This window comes from Suncus etruscus, chromosome 7 (genome assembly GCF_024139225.1).
Source record: "Suncus etruscus isolate mSunEtr1 chromosome 7, mSunEtr1.pri.cur, whole genome shotgun sequence".
NCBI lineage: Eukaryota > Metazoa > Chordata > Mammalia > Eulipotyphla > Soricidae > Suncus > Suncus etruscus.
Genome location: NC_064854.1, coordinates 98,751,649 through 98,770,346, shown reverse-complemented (window position 1 = coordinate 98,770,346; position 18,698 = coordinate 98,751,649). Strand labels below are relative to the sequence as shown.

The 18,698-nt window shown below is 50.7% G+C and overlaps 1 protein-coding gene across 1 annotated transcript in view; it reads right to left on the bottom strand.

The window, feature by feature from the left end:
- MAP2K3 (mitogen-activated protein kinase kinase 3) overlaps nucleotides 1-11,054 on the bottom strand; it is a 31,060-nt gene extending 20,006 nt beyond the window's left edge. Inside the window, exon 1 of the mRNA XM_049776929.1 lies at nucleotides 10,850-11,054. Within this exon, the coding sequence (XP_049632886.1) occupies nucleotides 10,850-10,898 (49 nt within the window). The 5' untranslated portion in view covers nucleotides 10,899-11,054. The remainder of the gene's footprint in view (nucleotides 1-10,849) is intronic.
- Between the last annotated feature and the right edge of the window lie 7,644 nt (nucleotides 11,055-18,698).

Here is an 18,698-nt window from a genome sequence, read left to right as displayed (position 1 = left end):
GGGGGGTCGGCGCGATAGTACAGTGGTAGGGCATTTGCCTTGCATGCTGCTGATCCAGGATGGACCCGGGTTCGACCCCTGGCATCCCATATGGTCCCCCAAGCCTGCCAGGAGTAATTTCTGAGCACAGAGCCAGGAGTAACCCCAAGCACCGCCGCCTGGTGTGACCCAAAAACAAACAAACAAAAGCATACGAACCACGCAGGGCTAGAGAAATAGTAAAACAGTTAAGGCAATTGCCTTGCATGCAGCCAACCCAGATTCAATACCCAAAACTACATATGGTCCCCCAAACACCACCAAGAGTGACCTCTGAACACTAGCAGGTGTAAACCCAAACCAAAAACAGTAATACTAAGCAACAACCCACTCAGGGTGTGAGGGGATTCACAGATCAGCCTCCTCTAGTAGTAGCTCTTGGCTTCCTGATTCCCTTTCTCTGGCTCTAACCTTGCAGGCTCATCTTCTACCCTAGAGACACATTATACTTCCCAGGCCTCAGTATTCACCCCACCCCACCCTGGGAGAGCCACACTGGCAACTGGGCCACGTGGGTGAGGAGCAGGTGAAAGGACCGATGCTCCCACTGCTCCTGGCTGGCCAGGAAGGCCAGAGGCCACCACCCACAGGCCCTGATCTCCCAAAGGCCTGCCTCAGAACCACCAGCCCTGTGGGAGCCATTGACACACAGACCCCGTGGGGCAGCCATGCCAGCTGTTGAGGGAAGGGGGAAAGGAGGGAGGCCACCCTGAAGAAAACCCAGCAACAAGTCACCAGCCATGAGCCATGGCCACAAGCCGCCACCGACGTCAGGATGAGGCCCAGATGGTCAGGCAGCCAGGGCGGCCCAGGTGCAGACCCACTTGGGTGACCGTCACCACAACAAATAGATTCTCAGGCCACCACCAACAAATCACAAGCAGCCACCAGTCTGAGCTTGTAGAGCCTGGGGTGCAGGTGGGCACAGTGCCAGCATCTGTGTCCTCAGCCTGCTCCCGCCTTCCAGAGAACCCCAGGGAGGAGACAGGGAACTCGGCCATGGACCTGAAGCAGTAAGACAGGAGTGACAAACAGACTCCAGCACCCCACCCAGCCCTCTCTTCCCCTCCTGTCCTGCAAAGGGCCTCCTCCGAAGGTCTTCCACACACACTTCGTTCTCCTAGGATGCCAGGCCTGCAATTTCCACCTTTACTGGTTCTCCCACTGACAGGGACTCTCAGGTCACTGTCCTTTCTCCCCTGCTTTCATTCTTTTTTTTTTTTTTTTTTTTTTTTTTTTTTTGGTTTTTGGTTTTTGGGTCACACCCAGCAGCGCTCAGGGGTTACTCCTGGCTCTATGGTCAGAAATTGCTCCTGGCAGGCTCGGGGGACCATATGGGATGCTGGGATTCGAACTACCGTCCTTCTGCATGCAAGGCAAATGCCTTACCTCCATCCTATCTCTCCGGCCCCAACCCCTATTTTCATTCTCAGCATCAAGCACCGCGCTGATGGGCACTGAAGCAGGAGCCAAGCAGCATGGGTTCAGGTTACAGCTCTGCTCTCTCCTCTGCGTGGCCCTGGGCAAATGACTGAACCTCTCTGAGTGCAACCTGAGAGAGGCCTCTGAGGGTTTAAGGGAGATAACAGAAAAAGCCTCTTGAGGGGCCAGAAAGATTATACAGAGTGTAGGGATTTGCCTTGCACTCAGCAGACCCAGACTCTGTCCCTGAAATCCTGAAATCCCTTGAGAACCACCAGGAGTGATTCCTGACGCAGAGCTACGAGTAACCCCTAAACACAGCTGGGTGTAGCTCCAAGACAAACAAAAAGCCTCCTAAGTTATCAGTGCCATGCCTTGGCCCTCCTACCATTTAAGAAAAAACAGAACCTTCTGGAAACCCAGACTCCTTACTGCAGGGAGCCAAAGAGGTCCTAGTCATGTGAACTGGGAAGATTTGAGAGTAGACCCTAAAGCAACTCAAAGCTATGAAGGGCTCTGAAATACAGCCCCCATCTGAGAAGGTCCCCAGTCCCCAAGGCCTCTGTGATACAGAATTGAAGGCCCAGAGCAGGCTGGATCCCTGAGAGGAATGAGAGGCAGCCAGGACTACAAGGACAAAAGACAACAGCTTTGGGGGCTTATGTCCCTAGAGATCCTAGCTGCCACCCCTCTTTAGCCCCTCAGCAGGAACTGTCATATTTGTCTTCCTGAGGGAACAAAGGTCACACAGACAGCATCTGGAGTGGCCTGACAAAAGCTGACAGAGAGAACCAGAGTACAGTGGGGAGGGCATTTTTGCCTTATATGCAGCTGATCCATGTTTGATCTCCGGCATCCTTATGGTCCTCTGACAGGATTAATTCTTCAGTGAAAAGCCAGGAGCAATGCCTGAACACTGCTGGGTATGGCCCCCTCCACCCAAAAAAAAAAAGTAAAATAAAAGCTGATAGAGAGCTTGTGAGGGGGGCTCCTAGTCCTTGCCAGGGACCTTAGAGATGCTAAATAAACTGGGCTTTGCTATCACTATTGGGGTACACCCAGGGAGACAAAATAAAAGGAGTGGAAGAATCCACCCTATATCTCAGCTTACAAAGGCAGCACACGCCCCCCCCTTCCATTGAGTGGCTACCATCAACAGAAGCAATATCTTCTAATCTGTTTCCCATCCCCGACATTGGGGTATTCCTGACACATCTCACAATTTCCCCTGGAAATGTGGCTTGCAAGACCTTCAGTGGTCCCCTTACACCTCCACCTTGTGGAGCCTTCCTGCACCATCTGCAAAGCACTAGAAGGAAGGTTTGCTTTAAAGATTGTGTCTGTCCCATGTGCTCTCATCCAGGTCTGCAGGGAGCTGACCAGGACCTGCCCTTCTAGGCCAAGTTCAGGTCAGACTTGCAACACTGACTCTGCTGCACCTCCATCAACTCTCTCAGCATCTCCCATTCCCAGGCTTGCAGGTCTGGAGGACAAGGGTTCAGAGTCCTTGCAGGAAAAGACAAGAGAGAAAACATAGATCCCATTCAAAGGACTCCAATAAGAAGCAGAAAAGCCAGAAACTGACTTTCTGTACTTCGTGCTGTCCCTGCGCATGGTTGGAGCAAGCGAAGTCAAGAACCCAAGGTAACGTGCTATGCTCAGCTCTGCACCACTGCGCCCCAGGGGTGTCCCTGCTCACTGCCATTCCCAGGTCCCCTAACAGCAGGGCCTGCTCTAAGACACACTAATTTTACATGCTAGGCAGTAGCAGAGCCAAAATTCTAGCACAGGTCCCCATCCAGAGCTTTTCCCCGGAGCAACCAGGTTCTCGGCCACAGTCATGACTGTGCCCCCCACCACATACACACATAACCAATAGGCCACTCAGGCTGGCAGAGATCTAGTGGGAGAGATGGGCTGTGGGGGGCAGAAACAGGAGCTTCTGGGCAATCTGGGGGTGGGGGAGCTATACTCCTTCTCAGAGCCTCTGCTTCTTCCCTTAATGCAGAAAAGCATACATAGGAGGTTTCCCCAAAAAGCCAGCCTCCTGGGTATGACCTAGTAACTTTAGGCAAGTCACTCCCCACTCATGCACTTACTCCAAAAAACTGCCATGTGGCTGAAAAATTGAAGGCTGGGGAATGCCCAGGTGCCCAGACTGCCCAAACTGCAGGTGGCCCCCTCTATTAAGCCAAAGGGCCAGGCTAGGGAAGTGACAATCAAGTTTCCTACAGGTCCCAAGAAGAACAGCCTTCCAGTAGAGGACACTTGGGCTGAACCCAGTTACCAGCCATGCAGGTCCACCCAGAGGGAAGGCAGGCTCATCTCCTGCAATAAAACATGTTCCCTGGGGCCGGGAAGGTGGCGCTACAGGTTAGGTGTCTGCCTTGCAAGCGGATGGACCGCGGTTCGATCCCCCGGTGTCCCATATGGTCCTCCCAAGCCAGGGGTGATTTCTGAGCACATAGCCAGGAGTAACCCCTGAGCGTCAAACGGGTGTGGCCCAAAAACCAAAAAAAAAAAAAAAAAAAAAAAAAACATGTTCCCTAACAATTGCCTGGCTTGCCTTCGTTGCCATAAGCATCCAATATAGAGTGGAAGAGGAGAATTCCTCAAGAGGGATGATGCCCATAGATCTGTTTATACTTGATACAAGTTCAAATTCAACACTCCTCTCTAGACTCCGGATTCCATGGGTCTTGCTCCTTCCTAGCCCATTCCCCACATCCCCAGCAATTCTGAGAGGTGAGTATTTTCATTCTCTTGGTCCAGACAGAAAAGAGACTGCCTCCAATAGGTCACAATGAGAATCCTTGCAGAATGTCCCAGAATAGCCCCTCTCCCTTACAGTACCCATAGACTCACTCCACAAGGACACTGGGGTCTGTCCTCAAGGAACATCAAATGGGGCAGGCTGTGCCAGCTGCTGGCAAGTACTCAGTAGACCAGAAGGCCAAGTCACAGACACAGAGAAGGATAAGGAGAGCCGGGAACATTCTCCAACCCCCAAAGCCAAAGTTGTCATGGGCAGTCTAGCCTCCACAGTCACAGACCACAGAAATACAAACTTCCAGAGTATAGGACCACTGCCTCCCCACTTCTGACTTCCTGATTCTGGTCCAAACACCTCCACTCACATGCAAGGCTCTTGGCTCAGTGCCTCACACTCACAAGTTCATGCAATCCTCAGGGCAAGCCTTCATAGCTACAGACAACAGCACAATGACGCAGACAAGTTGTCAGGGTTGTCAATACAGCTGCCCAGAATGAGCATTGCACTCTGGAGGTCTAGGAATTGAAGATTCACTTCAATGTGACTCCTCAGTCACATTGAAAACCCTCCATAAATTCAGCCCTCATACTTAGCATTTCCAGAGATTAATACATTGAACCCTATGACAAATCTGCAGCTTAAGTCCTAGTGTCATCTCCTTGTTGGTTGCAGGTGAGGAAACTGAGGACTTACAGTTGGCAGATAGAGACCTCAATGGACTGGCTCTCTCCTCCTCATTACCATATCAGTGCAGGCCAAAGAACTCTGTAGCAGAGACCTACCTGGGGATTCTACAGAATAGTAAGCCTGACATTGCATATTTACACTAGAGTTCAATTCTAAAATGTAATAAAGAAATAGGGGTCAGGTACTTGCCTTGCATGCAACTGACCCCACTCTAATCCTGGCACCACATAAGGTTCCCCCTGCCCCACCAAGAATGATCCCTGAGATAGAAACAGTAGTAAGACCTGCACATAAAAAAAAAAAAAAAAAAGACCTGCACATAGCCAAGTGTAGTCCCAAATCCTAAAATAATAATGATAAAGAAATGAATTGACAAATATCTTCACAGAAGTCAAGACAGTTGTAAGGATGCAATTCTGGAGAAACTTTGGGCAACAAAAACATTAGTTCTATTGGTCAGTATCAGGTATCAGTCATTTCATTTACTTAGTTTTAACAGTCTGCATGTCTTCTCAGTGGTCATGCTGAACTTACAGCTACAGAATGAAAAAGGAATGGAGGCCTCACTGGCCAGTATGGTATGCACCATTCTGGGACATAGGCCCAACCTAGATAGAACAGAGGGGTCCAGAAAGGGTTGGCAGAGCATGGGCTCCCTCAAGATGCAGAACAGCCCCTGAAATGCCAACCCACCCATGACACCCCAGGCCTAAGGGAACAAAGCCCCTGCAGGAGAAGCCTAGTGACCCTAGTGGGATGCAAGGCCTGGAATAGCTTGTTCAGAGCTTTGTCACTGCCAAGGAGGCAGCTGCAGAAGCAGCAGAAAGGCAAGCAACACAGATTGGGGGTTTGAGGGGGCTTGAACAGTCCAGGCAGCTTGAGCTGAGCCCCAAAGTTAGAGAGAAAAGTTTAGGACAGGCCCACCTCATCACACCATTATCCCCACTCCTGGTCTTGGTTTTGGATTAGATGCCAGCTTCCCAGGTGTAGCTGAGAGGCAGAGTGCATGCACTCCATGCTTCACTTGTCCTCCTCAATGAAGGATCCAGATACCATGGGGAGTCCAAAATTTCAGCTTGGGGACCTGAGAGCAAAGAGCCTGATATGCTCCAGTTGGCACTTAAGGGCCCTTCAGTTAAGAGGTATCAGGATTCTTTATTCATCTGCCATGACCACCAGCAGAAAATCACCCCATATGTCATTTACCCGATAAAACTCTATCTCCAATCTTTACCACTACGCTCCTAGAGCAAAATCTTTATTCCCATTTTATGGAAGAGGAGACTGAGAGTCAGAGAGGTCACATGAGGAAGTTGGAAAGCAGAGTAACAAGTCAGAAATGATTTGCTTTGGATTTGATTATAGGGCCCCACCTGGCAGTCCACAGGGGATACTCCCAGCTCTGTGCTCAGGATTACTCCTGGCTCTGTGCTCAGGTGTTACTTCTGGCTCTATGCTCAGGGGGAGCCAGAGGTTCTGGGAATTGATTCCAGGCCTCCTACACACAGAGCATGCACTCCAGAGAGTTGAGCTATTGTCTGCACCTCAAATCAGAATCTGAATGAGGCCTATCCAGCCCCAAACCCCACGTTCTGTCCTGCTGTGGTCTTGCTGGGTCCAATAACTGGCACTGGGCAACAGTGAACTGGAGCAACTGTTGTATTCAGCCTATGGCCAGCAGCCAGCCACGCAGCTCCCCAGTTTCACTTTGCAAAGGAAGAAATAAAGGCTGGGCCAAGCCTAGGGGTCTGAAATCCATCAGCAAAAGGAGCTCAGACTGGATATGTTTCAGGCCAGTCTTCACTTCACCCTATACCACCACTGTCCCTCCCCCTCCTGAGTGTGTCCCCCAACCCTGTGATATCTGAGCCTGAGGACCCCTGGTGTGCCACAGGTGGAAAGAAATGATACTGAGCAGCCACCTGGGCCTGCTCAGTGAGCGAGAGGAAGCAGGGCCTTGCCTCACAGAGGAAGTTCCTGGGTGGGGCAAGGACAGGGCAGGGAGAACATGCCCGGGGGTCCCAGCCCAGTCAGGAAGAGGAAGAGGCTACCTTCCATGCCCCCTGCTCAGGGCTAGCTGCTGACCTGCCAGCAGGAACTCAGAGCCCCCCACGCCCTCAGCCCCAAGGCATCGCCCCTTTAAGCAGAAGCCAGTTGGCTGGCATGCCTGGTGGGTGAGTCAGCGGGCACTGGGCGCTGACTCACCCACCGGAAACCTCCTGCTGCCCTGGCCCGCTCCTCACACAGGCAACTGAGAACTTTGCTCCCTTCGGGCCCTGAGCCACGGGCTGGCTGATAGAGAGTTTCCTGTGCGTCACACCAGGGGTGGGGAAAGTCCCCAAGGTGCCACCCTCCACTCCAGTCTTTCCTACAGCAGGAACAGGGGGTGGGGGGAAAAGGGGTTGCCAGGACACAGCTAGGGCTCCTGCAGTTTCACTGTTTCCATAGGACAACTGGGAGTCACATGAAAATCAGCCACGAAGAGCCCACAGAGGCTGTCATCAAGGTAGGGACAGTGAGATTCACCTCCCAAGGACAAGAGAGATTTGGACCATGCTAACCAAATGTGCCCCTTTCCACTGGCCCAAACACAAGCTCTTCTGGCCTCTGACCCCAGTCAAAGATGGCAGGTGGGTCAAGTGCCTGGGAAAGACTGCAGGGCCAGGGCCTTGGGGCCTGTGCCCTCATGGAAATCTCCCCAAGCCTGTGGCAGGGAGGACAGGGCAGAGCACAGCTGCAAGGCAGGAAGCTCCAACGTAAAGCTCCATAAGGTCAAGTACCAACCACGCCCTGCTTTATTTAAATTCCTCCAGGAAGGAGAAGGGCACAGTGCTGGAGCCTATGCAGCAGTCAGGGAAGATACAACGGAACACCCAAGCTTTTCGAACCAGGCCCAGTGGCTCCTCCTATCTGACCTTGGTTTTATCATCTGTCAAATGGACTGTAGTGAACATGCAAATTGTCCACTGCAAAAGGTGGGGAGGGCATAGCCCTGAGAAGAGCCACTGGACAGAGGGAAAACATGGAGAAGAGGAAATAGGTCTATCCCACCAGACCAGTTCAAATATGCAGCACAGGATCGAAGGATAGAGCTCAGTCTTTGCAGGCAGAGTATTGCATGATCCTCTGAGCAACCTGGGAGCAATCCCTAAGCACAGAGCTAGGAGCAGCCCCGGAGAATGGCTGTTGTGCATGCCCTACCCACCCAAGCCACCCCAGCAGAAAAAAAAAAATCAAATAATCAGCATAGGGATGAGATACAGGGTTTTACTGTGGAGACCTCTGGAGCATACAATCCTGGCTGGAACCCTAGAACCCCATCTATCACACAGTGATGTGACCCCAAGCAAGGCATCAAATGCCTCTGGTCTGTTTTTGCTTTTGTAAATAGGACTATAGGAAGCAAGAGAGATATGGGGGAAAAAGCTGGGTACATTTCTGGCAAGGAGGCTAGAGAGACAGTAAAGCAGGTAAGGTATTTGCCATGCATGCAGCCAACCTGAGTTTGATCCCTGGCACTGCATATGATCCCTCAAAGAACACCAGGAGTATTCCCTGAGCACAGAGCCAAGAGTAAGCCCTGAACATTTGCCAGGTGTGGTCCAAAGACCAAAACCAGAAAACAAAACAAAAACAAGAATTTTTAGTAAGGGTGCCATGTGGCTCTCCCATCACATCTTTCACAGTCTCAAGAAAACTAATGGGGTGCAGCGCCTTAGAGAGGCCTCCCACCCTCTTTCCTACCACACTGCATCACCTGTTCCTTCTACTCAAAAACTAGAATTTAATACTGTTCTCTTTCTGCAGAGAGGCTCAGAGAGGGCAATGCCAGGACTCCAATTACACAGCATAAGGGGAAATTATTTCTCCCTGCACACCATCACAACTTTCCCTCACAACCTTGCAACTCTGACCTTTCTTTTCTTTTTTCCACAAGATTTTTTTGCATCACACCTGGTAGTGCTCTGAATCTTCTACCTATTCCTGTGTTTAAAGGAACATGCATCACATTGAACCAAACCCACTGCTTCAGCATGCAAAGCATATAACCTCAGCATATAACCCTGTGAGCCATTTCCCTCGCCCTTAACTTTGGTTTTGATGAGGAGTGTCCTGCTTGGAAGAACAAAATGAGCCTCTGAGGAACACACATGTTGTTTCCATCCTCTTTTCCTGAAACCCAAGCAAGCACTGTGGTCCTGAGAGGTTGCAAGACTTGTACTAAGTCCCACTGTGCAGACCAAGTCGGCCTAGATCCTGAGCAGGAGAAGTGGAAGAAGTGTGTGATTTCCTGGTTCCCAAGCTCCACGCGGACTGTGCTGAGCAAGTCTTCCCCACAAGCCTCCCCCTCTGAGTGCCTCCTGAGTTACTCACACTGGTTAGGCAATGGTCAGGGATCCGGCCTCCCACTTATGTAAGACGTAATTACCCTGCCCACCCAGCCGTCCCAACTTGGGTCCACAACAGCCATCGCAGCCACCAGAAGCAGGGGCCAGAGACCCTCCCAAGACCCTGAGCCCTGCCAGGGAAAAAGGTAAGCAGGGACCACCCTGAGCTGTCATCTGAGAGTGCTGTCGCCGCCCCCCTCCACTCTGCAGCTGCAACCCAACCGCACGAAGGTCTTGACCTTCGTGGCTGAGACTTTTCCAAAACAGCAATGAGAACAAGATGTCAAGAGACTGAGAGGGGGTCTCTTCCTGAATGCTCCCAAGGGGGACCCAAAGCCCAGCTGGGCTCTGCATTTGTCCCGTCACCCACCACCCTGGCTTTGTCAAACTCCAGCCCACATCATCACAAATCATACCCAGAGGTCCAAGAAGGGCAAATGTGATTCCTCCCATTTTATAGATAAGGAAGCTGAGGTCCAGGGACACCCCTGCTGGGAGCTTTTTAGGGAGAGAAGGAAGCCTCCCATTCATTACAACTATGTCCAGTTTGGTAATCACCCACACCAAAAAAAAAAAAAAACAGACGGCAGAAGACTTCTGACATGCCAAAAACATCCTTTCCTCTTCCTGGAAAAAAAAAAAATCCCCCTTTCGCCCTCCAAGTCTCCCCTCCCCTCCACCTCTACCCACTTCATGACAAATTCTACTGCCACCAAAACCACCTCCTCGCAAAAATTTCCAGGAAGGCCGGCTCCTGGGACAAGACAAGAACAACACGACCAGGCAGGCCAGTGTTCTGACATGGAAACTGTCCTGGGAACCACGGGCAGCAAGCAGCAGGAGCAAGCCATGCCTGCAGAAACTGGGGCACAAGGTGGAAGGTGGAAGGTGGAGGGTGGGACCCCCTCCAAGCACAAAAAGAAGCTGGGACACCCCCCCTTAAGTACAGAAAGAAGCCAACAACTCTGATCAAGAGGGGGCTGGTGGACAGAGGAGTGACCTGTGAGGGCAGTGAGTTCTCTGGGGGACTGGTCTGCAAGAGATGCATGCTGGCCACGGATTGGGACAACCCAAAGAGAGAGAGAGAGAGAGAGATCAGGACAGGGTGAGGACAGAATTAGGGTGCACACGAAGATCGATCCACCAGCCCTTGCTTGGAAAGCGAGCTGGGTGCAGGCAAAAAAATAATAATAATAATAAGCTTGAATCCCAACCTGATGAAAACTCAACTTTTCTTGAGTTGCAATGCAGACAGAGTTCATATAGTTCAAGTCTCAATTCTCCACCCGGGGCCTGCATTGCATGCAAACTCAAGATCGAAATTGAGGGTTGAGTGGGTTGGGGGGGTGGGGGGAGTTTGTCCAGGTGAGATCCCAGCTTGGATCAGAGACATTGACAATGTCAAGAATTCCAGGCTCAGGAAGATGCCCGGGTGCGCGTGGAGCAAGAGCTGGGACCACTCCAGAAGAGAGGTTCGGAGTTGGGCATCGCAGAGCAATGGGGGAAAGACGCTGCCCGGGTCCGGGGGGCTCCTTCCTACCTTTGGATTGGGGCATGCCTGCGGGCTGACTCGAGGCGGGCGATTCCATGGTGCAAACGGGCTTCGGGGCAGCGGGAAGATTATTCTAGAGATCGAAAGACTCGACGACCCGGACCGAGGGCATTCATGGCTGCTGACGGACAGACAGGCGGCCCCGGGGCGTGGTGTGCGAAGCAAAGGCGGGCGAGCAGCAGAGGCGGCGGCGGCGGCGAGGAGGACACGTCCGCGACGGGCGGCGCCGGAGTTAAACTAAGCAGTGTCGCCGGGGCTGCGGCCGGACGGCGCCGCTGAAGCTCCGCCCCCGCTCAGCGATTGGTCCTCCCGTCTCTAGGGTGCTTCCTCCGCCTATCAGGAGCGAACTTGGCCCTGCCTGTCAAGCGCAAGCCCCGCCCACTGGCCTGTGCCGACTTGGGCACCTCCCACCGTCAGTCATATCCTCCTCCTCAGCCGCCCGCCCGGGAAATCCAGTCAGGCTCCGCCCCTTCCAGGCCGGCCCCGGCTCCTCCGCGCTGCCGGTCAGGATGTAAGCCACGCCCACCCGTGGGGCCACGCCCACTCCGGGCGAGCCCTATCCGACTGCTTCAGTCCAGGTGCGCCTCAGGCGGGCCTCATTAAAGGAGTCCTCTCATTGGCTGTCAGGGAAGCAGGGAGGCGGGGTTAAAAGTGCGCCTTCCCCCGGGGAGGGGAGCCGGAGAGATAGCCTAATCGTAGGGCGTTTGTCTTGCATACAGAAGGACGGTGGTTCGAATCCCGGCAACCCATTTGGTCCCCCGCCAGGAGTGATTTCTGAGCGTAGAACCAGAAGGAACCCCTGAGCGCTGTTGGGTGTAACCCAAAAATAAAACAAAACAAAAAGAAAGAAATAAAAAAGTGCGCCCCCAGGTGGGACTTGGGCTTCGGCCCCTACACGGTCTCAGGGACTTGTGGAGTTTGAGACCACGATGGCTCCGCCTCCTGGCGCTGCTCTTGCAAACGGGACGCGCGGGCTTTGCTTTCGCAGACGCTGGCAGCTGTTTGTTGACTGAATGTTCCGCCTTTGCCAGTCGTGCGCGTGTCCCCTGGGCTGCAGTACACTTGCACACTGTACCCTCGATAGACTAATGAGAAAGAAGGCAGCAAGTGCAGATTTAAAAGGCCTGTGTCGGGACAGCTCCCCTCATGACAAATCCTACTGCCATCAAAAACCACCTCTTTGCAAAAATTTCCAGTCCGGCCTGCTCCTTGGACAAGACAAGAAGACAACAAGGGGCAGGCCAATGTTCAGACATGGAAACAGACCTGGGACCAGGAGCAAGCCAAGCCTGCAGAAATTGGGGCACAATGTGGATGCTGAAGGCTGGAGGGTGGAACTCCCCCACGTACAGAAAGAAGCTGGGAGGACCCCCCCCCCAGTACAAAAAAGAAGCTGGGGACTCCCCCTAACTACAGAAAGAAGCCAGCAACTCCTCACAGACATGAGGAAGCTGAACCTCGAAGAATGTAAATGGTATTTCTCTGCAGTTTCCATCCTTTTGCAATATCTCGTCGGTCTCTCCTTTATTAGCCTTTTCTGAGGGGCCCCATCTTGATCATGGCCAAATGGGCCAGTTCTTCCTTCTGCTCCATTGGAGCTGGAGGAGTCAGGAATCTCTTCCCGACTTGGTGCTTGGGTCAGGTGACGACCTGGAAAAGTCACAGACTGGTGAGGACAGGAAGCTCCTAGCAGAGGTCAAGCAAGCGGTCAGCCCCTCACCTCCAGGCAGGTAGGCAGGCGGGAATGTGTGACCTGCCAGGAACCTCACGTGAGGGCAGCAGCATCCACCACCTGCTGAAGGGCTCCAAGCAGGGAACTGACCTCTGTAGGTCCGTTTGTAAAGTCAGGGTGATCTGTGTGGGCCCAACCCACACAATGATGGAGAGGGCCAAATGAGATAAGGGGGGAAGACCTTATAATTATCATTCTTCTCTTCCTGCTTCTCTTGTAAGCCTTTGCAGCCAGCGGTGGACGGCCATGAGCTCTGGCCTCAGACTTTGTTCTTGCTGGAAGTCATCAAGCCTCTCCAAGACTCAATTGACTTACTTGTTTCCTTGAAGACAATGAGGCCTCTCTGAAATAACTCAGGAACTCAGACTTGAGAGGATCTACATGCTCAAGACCTGGGTTCTGCTTTGTTTTGTTTTGTTGTTTCAGTATTGGGGGCTATGTTTTACAGGAAACCATCCTGGCCCAAGACACTGTCCCAAATGGACCGTGTGACCTTGAGCTGGTCATTTCTCCTGGGACTTACCACTTCCCCAGTAGTAAAATGGGCACCCCAACAGTAGCTAGCTCTCTACCAGGACTGCAAGTCAGGTTCAGCAGGTTTTCTAGGCTCAGGTCCCTGCTGACCACTGAGCCTTCCAGTCCTTTCCTTGCTCCTCTCCAACTTCTCTGCTCTTTGCCTGATTCAAGTCTTAGTGTTGGATATGCCAAAGCTGATCCTTCCCATCCTCGATGTCTATTTTAAACCTGGGTGGTAGTACCAGGGATCCAAAAATGACCCAAACATGAGGTATGTTCTCTGCCATAGAGCCACACCCCCAGTCTCTGCAGCCTGCTCTAAATGCACTCCCCTAAGGGGACTTCCGGGCTGTCAGTTTCATTCTTTACAGGGCACTCATGCCACTGATGACTTGCCTATTCTGTTTTCAATCTGCTCTCCCTGTAGATAGCCAGCTCCTCCTGAGCAGGAATCTGGCCCAACTCATTCCCTGGCACATTACTGGCACATAGCACACGGCCTGGAAAATATTAGGTGCCTACTAAATATTTGAGTAATGACCAAAGGAAGAATGGAAAACATGCCACCAACATGAGTGAAGCGACTCTAGTCCTGTGCTGCCCAGATGACTCATACAAGGCCTTCTACTTGAAGAGGTTCATGGTTAGTCAGGGAGTCTGACAGACAACCCAAAAATCACAGAACCCATGTGCAGTGCTATAAATAGACATGAGCAAGAGTCCCAGGCAAGGGCCAGACTTTATCTAGTTGGGTCAGGAGAGGCTCCTCCAAGCAGGTGACTTTGAGGCAGGAACTTTAAGAACCAGTAGGAGCTTGGAGAAGACAGGGAAGAAGGAAACTGCCTTGGGCTGCAGAGATCACTCAGTAGGCCGAGTGCATACTTTGATGCAGGAGGCTTGATCCGGATACTGTGCGGTTCTCCAAGCACAGAGCCAGAGCACTACTGGGTATTGGCCAAAAGCCAAACAGAAAGATAGCTGGAGAGATAATATACATGCAAGGGCACTTGCCTTGCATGTGACCGGCCCTGGTTCAAATCCCAGTACCACATAGGGTCCCCACAGCATCTCAGGAATGATTCCTGAGCACAGAACTAGGAATAGGTCCCTGGCCACTGCTAGGGATGGCCCGAAACACTGAAAGAAAAGTGAGAGAGAAACTGAAAAGGATTGAAGAGTGGAGCTCAGACTGAAAGCAGTGGTGGTGCTACATTGCTGCTATGTGAGCATGTGAAGCTTTGCATATTCTTCCCAGCAGGTGAAGAGCTTGCAGCAACCACCTGTTAGCCTCCTTTGCCTCTAAGAAGTGAAAAGGACCAGGAATGAATAGTACCTCCATTCTGAAACTAGAATGGACATTGGAGCGAATCACAACTGGTTGCCTCAGAGGCTGTAGCTGTAGTGTAGCAGGTAAGGCATTTGTTTTCCATACAGCAAGCCTGCATTCTATCCTCAGCATCTCATACGGTACCCAAGCACTGCCAGGAATGATTACTAAGTGCAGAGCCAGGAGTAATCTCTGAATATCCCTAGCTGTGGCTAACCAAAACAAACAACAAATTCAAATGGCTGTCTCCTACCCTGACTGCTAGAAGAAAAGTCCCAAGTGTTCCTCTCTGAAGGACCAGGGAAACTGAGGCATGAAGCATAAAGGGGTATGAACAAGTAGAATTGTGGGTGTGAAGTGAAGTGACTGAGACCTGAGGTAGCTAGAGAAAAGCTAGTCTTTAGTCAGGATCTAAGAGGATCGCTTCTTCATTCAACTATCAACCAGCTATTCAACAGTGTTTTATTGAGCACTTAAAATGTGTGGATCATTTGGGGCAAGGGCACCCCAATAAATAATCCCCTCTCTCTCTTGGTAGTGATGATTTCTGTGCATAAGCCAGAGGAGCAAAATACCCATATTCAGTCATCTCAGTCAGAACAAGTTAAGTGCCACAGGGAAGAGGAGGGAAGGGGACAGGATGTGTCTAGAGCTGGAGGCTGTAACTTGAAAAGGGGCAGTCATAGAAGGCAACCTACTAGCACAGGCCTGAGGAGATCAGGGAAGAGCATTCCAGGCTCAGGAAACAGTATGTGCAAAGGACTAAGCTGAGTGACTGGTGAGGAATAATAGAGCAGTAGGAGAGGAAAGGCCCCATGTTCAGATATTCTTTCACATGCCCTTCACAGTCACAGTCTTGTAAGCCCCCTTTCCTCAGCCCAAACACAAATGAAGATATCCATCTACTGCAGGTCAGTAGGATGTGCATTTTTCACTCCATGCCTTGCACCAACCCAGAAACCTGCCCAACTCCCAAAATGTTTGGATGTGTTTCACTTTATGTCTTACAGGGAAGAACAGTGGAATATTATATTGAACTCAGTCTAGAGTAGCATGGCTGCTCTCAAGCACACTATATTTAAATCAACTTAGGGGTCAAAATACAGAATACAAAAAACAGAGAATAGGGCATTTGCCTTGCATGTAACCAATGTGGTACTCTCCTCAGCGTCCCATATGGTCCCCTAAGCCTGACAGGAGTAATTCCTGAGTACAGAGCCAGGAGTAACCCCTCAGTGGCGCTGCTGGCCTCTGAGCCCACTGCTGGCCACAAATACACACACACACACACACACACACACACACACACAAAGTTCTAGAATTCTAGAGCCCAGCCTACCATGACAGCAAAATCTTCATCCCACTGGCACTACAAGGTCCATGCAAGCACTTTACCACTATTTCAGATCCAGAATATGGAATTATTGACAGGGAGTGAAGAGAGAATTTACAAGAGGACTCCCCTAAAGAGCTCCCCCATGGTGAAGGGGTGCAAATCATGAACTGGGTAGACACATGCCCAATCTGCAGCAGGTTCAATGAAAAAATAGAATAGAAAACCACCACACTTAGTGTGCAAAGAAATATTAGTGAGCCCTGAAAACTCAGCCAGCTCTAACCATCTATATGATATCTCAGATAAGGACCTTTTAGATGAATTTTGGGGGGTTTTGGGTCACACCAGCAGCGCTCAGGAGTTACTCCTGCCTCTACACTCAGAAATCGCTCCTGGCAGGCTCGGGGGACCATATGGGATGCCAATTTTCAAACCACTGTCCTTCTGCATGCAAAGCAAACATCCTTCCTTCGTGCTAACTCTCCGGCCCCTAGATGAAATATTTTGAGGCTGTTTACCGAGCCCCAAAAAACAATGAAACCTATAGCCAATAAAGCATAAAGCAATTTGAAAGCAGAAATCAGAAAACTACAAACAAATGACAAAACAAAATTTGGTAGGTAAAATGAAAATCTCGCTGGAAGGCCTTAGTAGCAGAACAGCAGCAGCTGAGGAAAATATCAATGCACTCCAAAATGAAATGCAGAAAATATCCAGACAACAGCTGGAGATATAGGACAAGGCTCAAATTAAATGAACAACAAATGAGAGAACTCTAGAATGAATTCAAGAGGAACAACATAAGAATCATCAGGAGGGACCAGAGAGATAGCATGGAGGTAAGGCATTTGCCTTTCATGCAGAAGGTTGTTGGTTCAAATCCCGGCATTCCATATGGTCCCCTGTGCCTGCCGGGGGTGATAAAAGAATCATCAGGAACCCAGAGAATCAGGAATAAAATTCTGATTAAAAAACATTAGTCGGGGGGCCGGAGAGATAGCATAGAGGTAAGGTGTTTGCCTTTCATGCAGAAGGTCATCGGTTCGAATCCCGGCGTCCCATATGGTCCCCCGTGCCTGCCAGGAGCAATTTCTGAGCATGGAGCCAGGAATAACCCCTGAGCACTGCGGGGTGTGACCCAAAAACCACCAAAAAAAAAAAAAAAAAAAAAAACATTAGTCGGGGCCGGGAAGGTGGCGCTAGAGGTAAGGTGTCTGCCTTACAAGCGCTAGCCAAGGAACGGACCGCGGTTCGATCCCCCGGCATCCCATATGGTCCCCCCAAGCCAGGGGCGATTTCTGAGCACATAGCCAGGAGTAACTCCTGAGTGTCAAACGGGTGTGGCCCAAAAACAAAAAAAAAAAAAACAAAAAACAAAAAAAACAACATTAGTCAGGGAATGTGGTGCATGGCATTATGGGAGTAGGTGCGGGACATTGAGGAGACCATATGAAAACCCTGGGATCGAACACAGGTATGTCCTGGGTCAGCCATGTGCAAAACAAATGCCCTACCACTGCACCATCACTCTGGCCCCAGGAAATGACTTTCCAATATTTGGCTTTATAGACCTTTTAGAACTATTAGAAAGAGCTTCAAAAACTTTTAAAGCAAGTTTAGAATAATCAGTCTGCGCCTCATCAAATTTTAATGCGAGGTTAGAGAATTCAACCCGAATCTTTTGATTCTCAAGATACATACAAAATGAAAAAAAAAAACAAGGAAAGCCACCACTAATGCATGAAAAGCCAGGGTCCTTCAACCAAAGCACAAGCAAATGACATCACATTGAACCAAAAGATTCGTAAGACTAATAGCAAATCCACCTGAGAAGCAACAAAATGAACAGCTCACCAGTCGGCGGCAGAGTCCCTGTCATATTCCTTTTACAGTTTCAGGTCCATCATGCGACATCTCTAACCGGAGTGCCTTGTTCCAGAATGAAGGTCTGGTGAGACCGGGTCTGGAAGCAAATGTTGATGCAGGAAATAATCCACAGAGTTAAAAAAAAGTACAACAGGTTTAGGAAATCCAGTGCTCAAGCTAAGAATCCTACCATACAAGCTTTCTGCTCCTAAGAAGGAATGCAGTTTAGTGGAAGAATACCGAAGAATGAGCGCCTGCCTTCCTCTGACTCCTGCTTTTATTAACAAGAACCAAGCCACACCTAGGGTGGAAGAGGAATACCAAATAGGGAATAATCTAATAATCCCATCACCAGATTACACCCTAGACTCAGGGGTCCTCAAACTTTTTAAACAGGGGGCCAGTTCACTGTCCTTCAGACTGTTGGAGGGCCAGATTATAGGAAAAACAAAAATTATGAACAAATTTCTATGCACACTGCATATATCTTATTTAGAAGTGAAAAAACAAAATGGGAATAAATACAATATGTGGCCTGCGGGCCGTAGTTTAAGGACCATTGCCCTAGAGTATGAATATTGATTAGGGTGGGACCAATAATCCAATAGTGTATCAGTCCTGACCAGAACCTGTGTCATGGCCAGCCTGTGTTTGCAGTAGAGGGATGATGTGAACCTCCACGAAAACTGTTGTGTGCTGCCCTCCTGTGTCCATGGCCTGGGTGGAGGCCCTTCTAACAGCCAGGCTACTCCTCCTACCTCTTCTTTGGAGTGCTTGCAGAGGGTCCTGCTTGTCTTGCTCACTCTCCCCAGATGACACTGGCTGGAACTCAGTCAGCCTGAACTAGCACCTCAATGGATCCATTGCCACAGCAAGCTCCTCCCTTGGCATGCAGAGGGGCTGGTCATGTTGGGGTCTGGACAGTCTCCCAGCTGACTTGACCATCAGTGCACACGGTGTGTGGGTATGTGTGAGCCGGGATGCTCCCTTATCTGGGAGTCCTCCCACTGCTGTCGTCTCTGACACTGGGTCATCAGGCCCCTGAATGTGGCTCATTCAT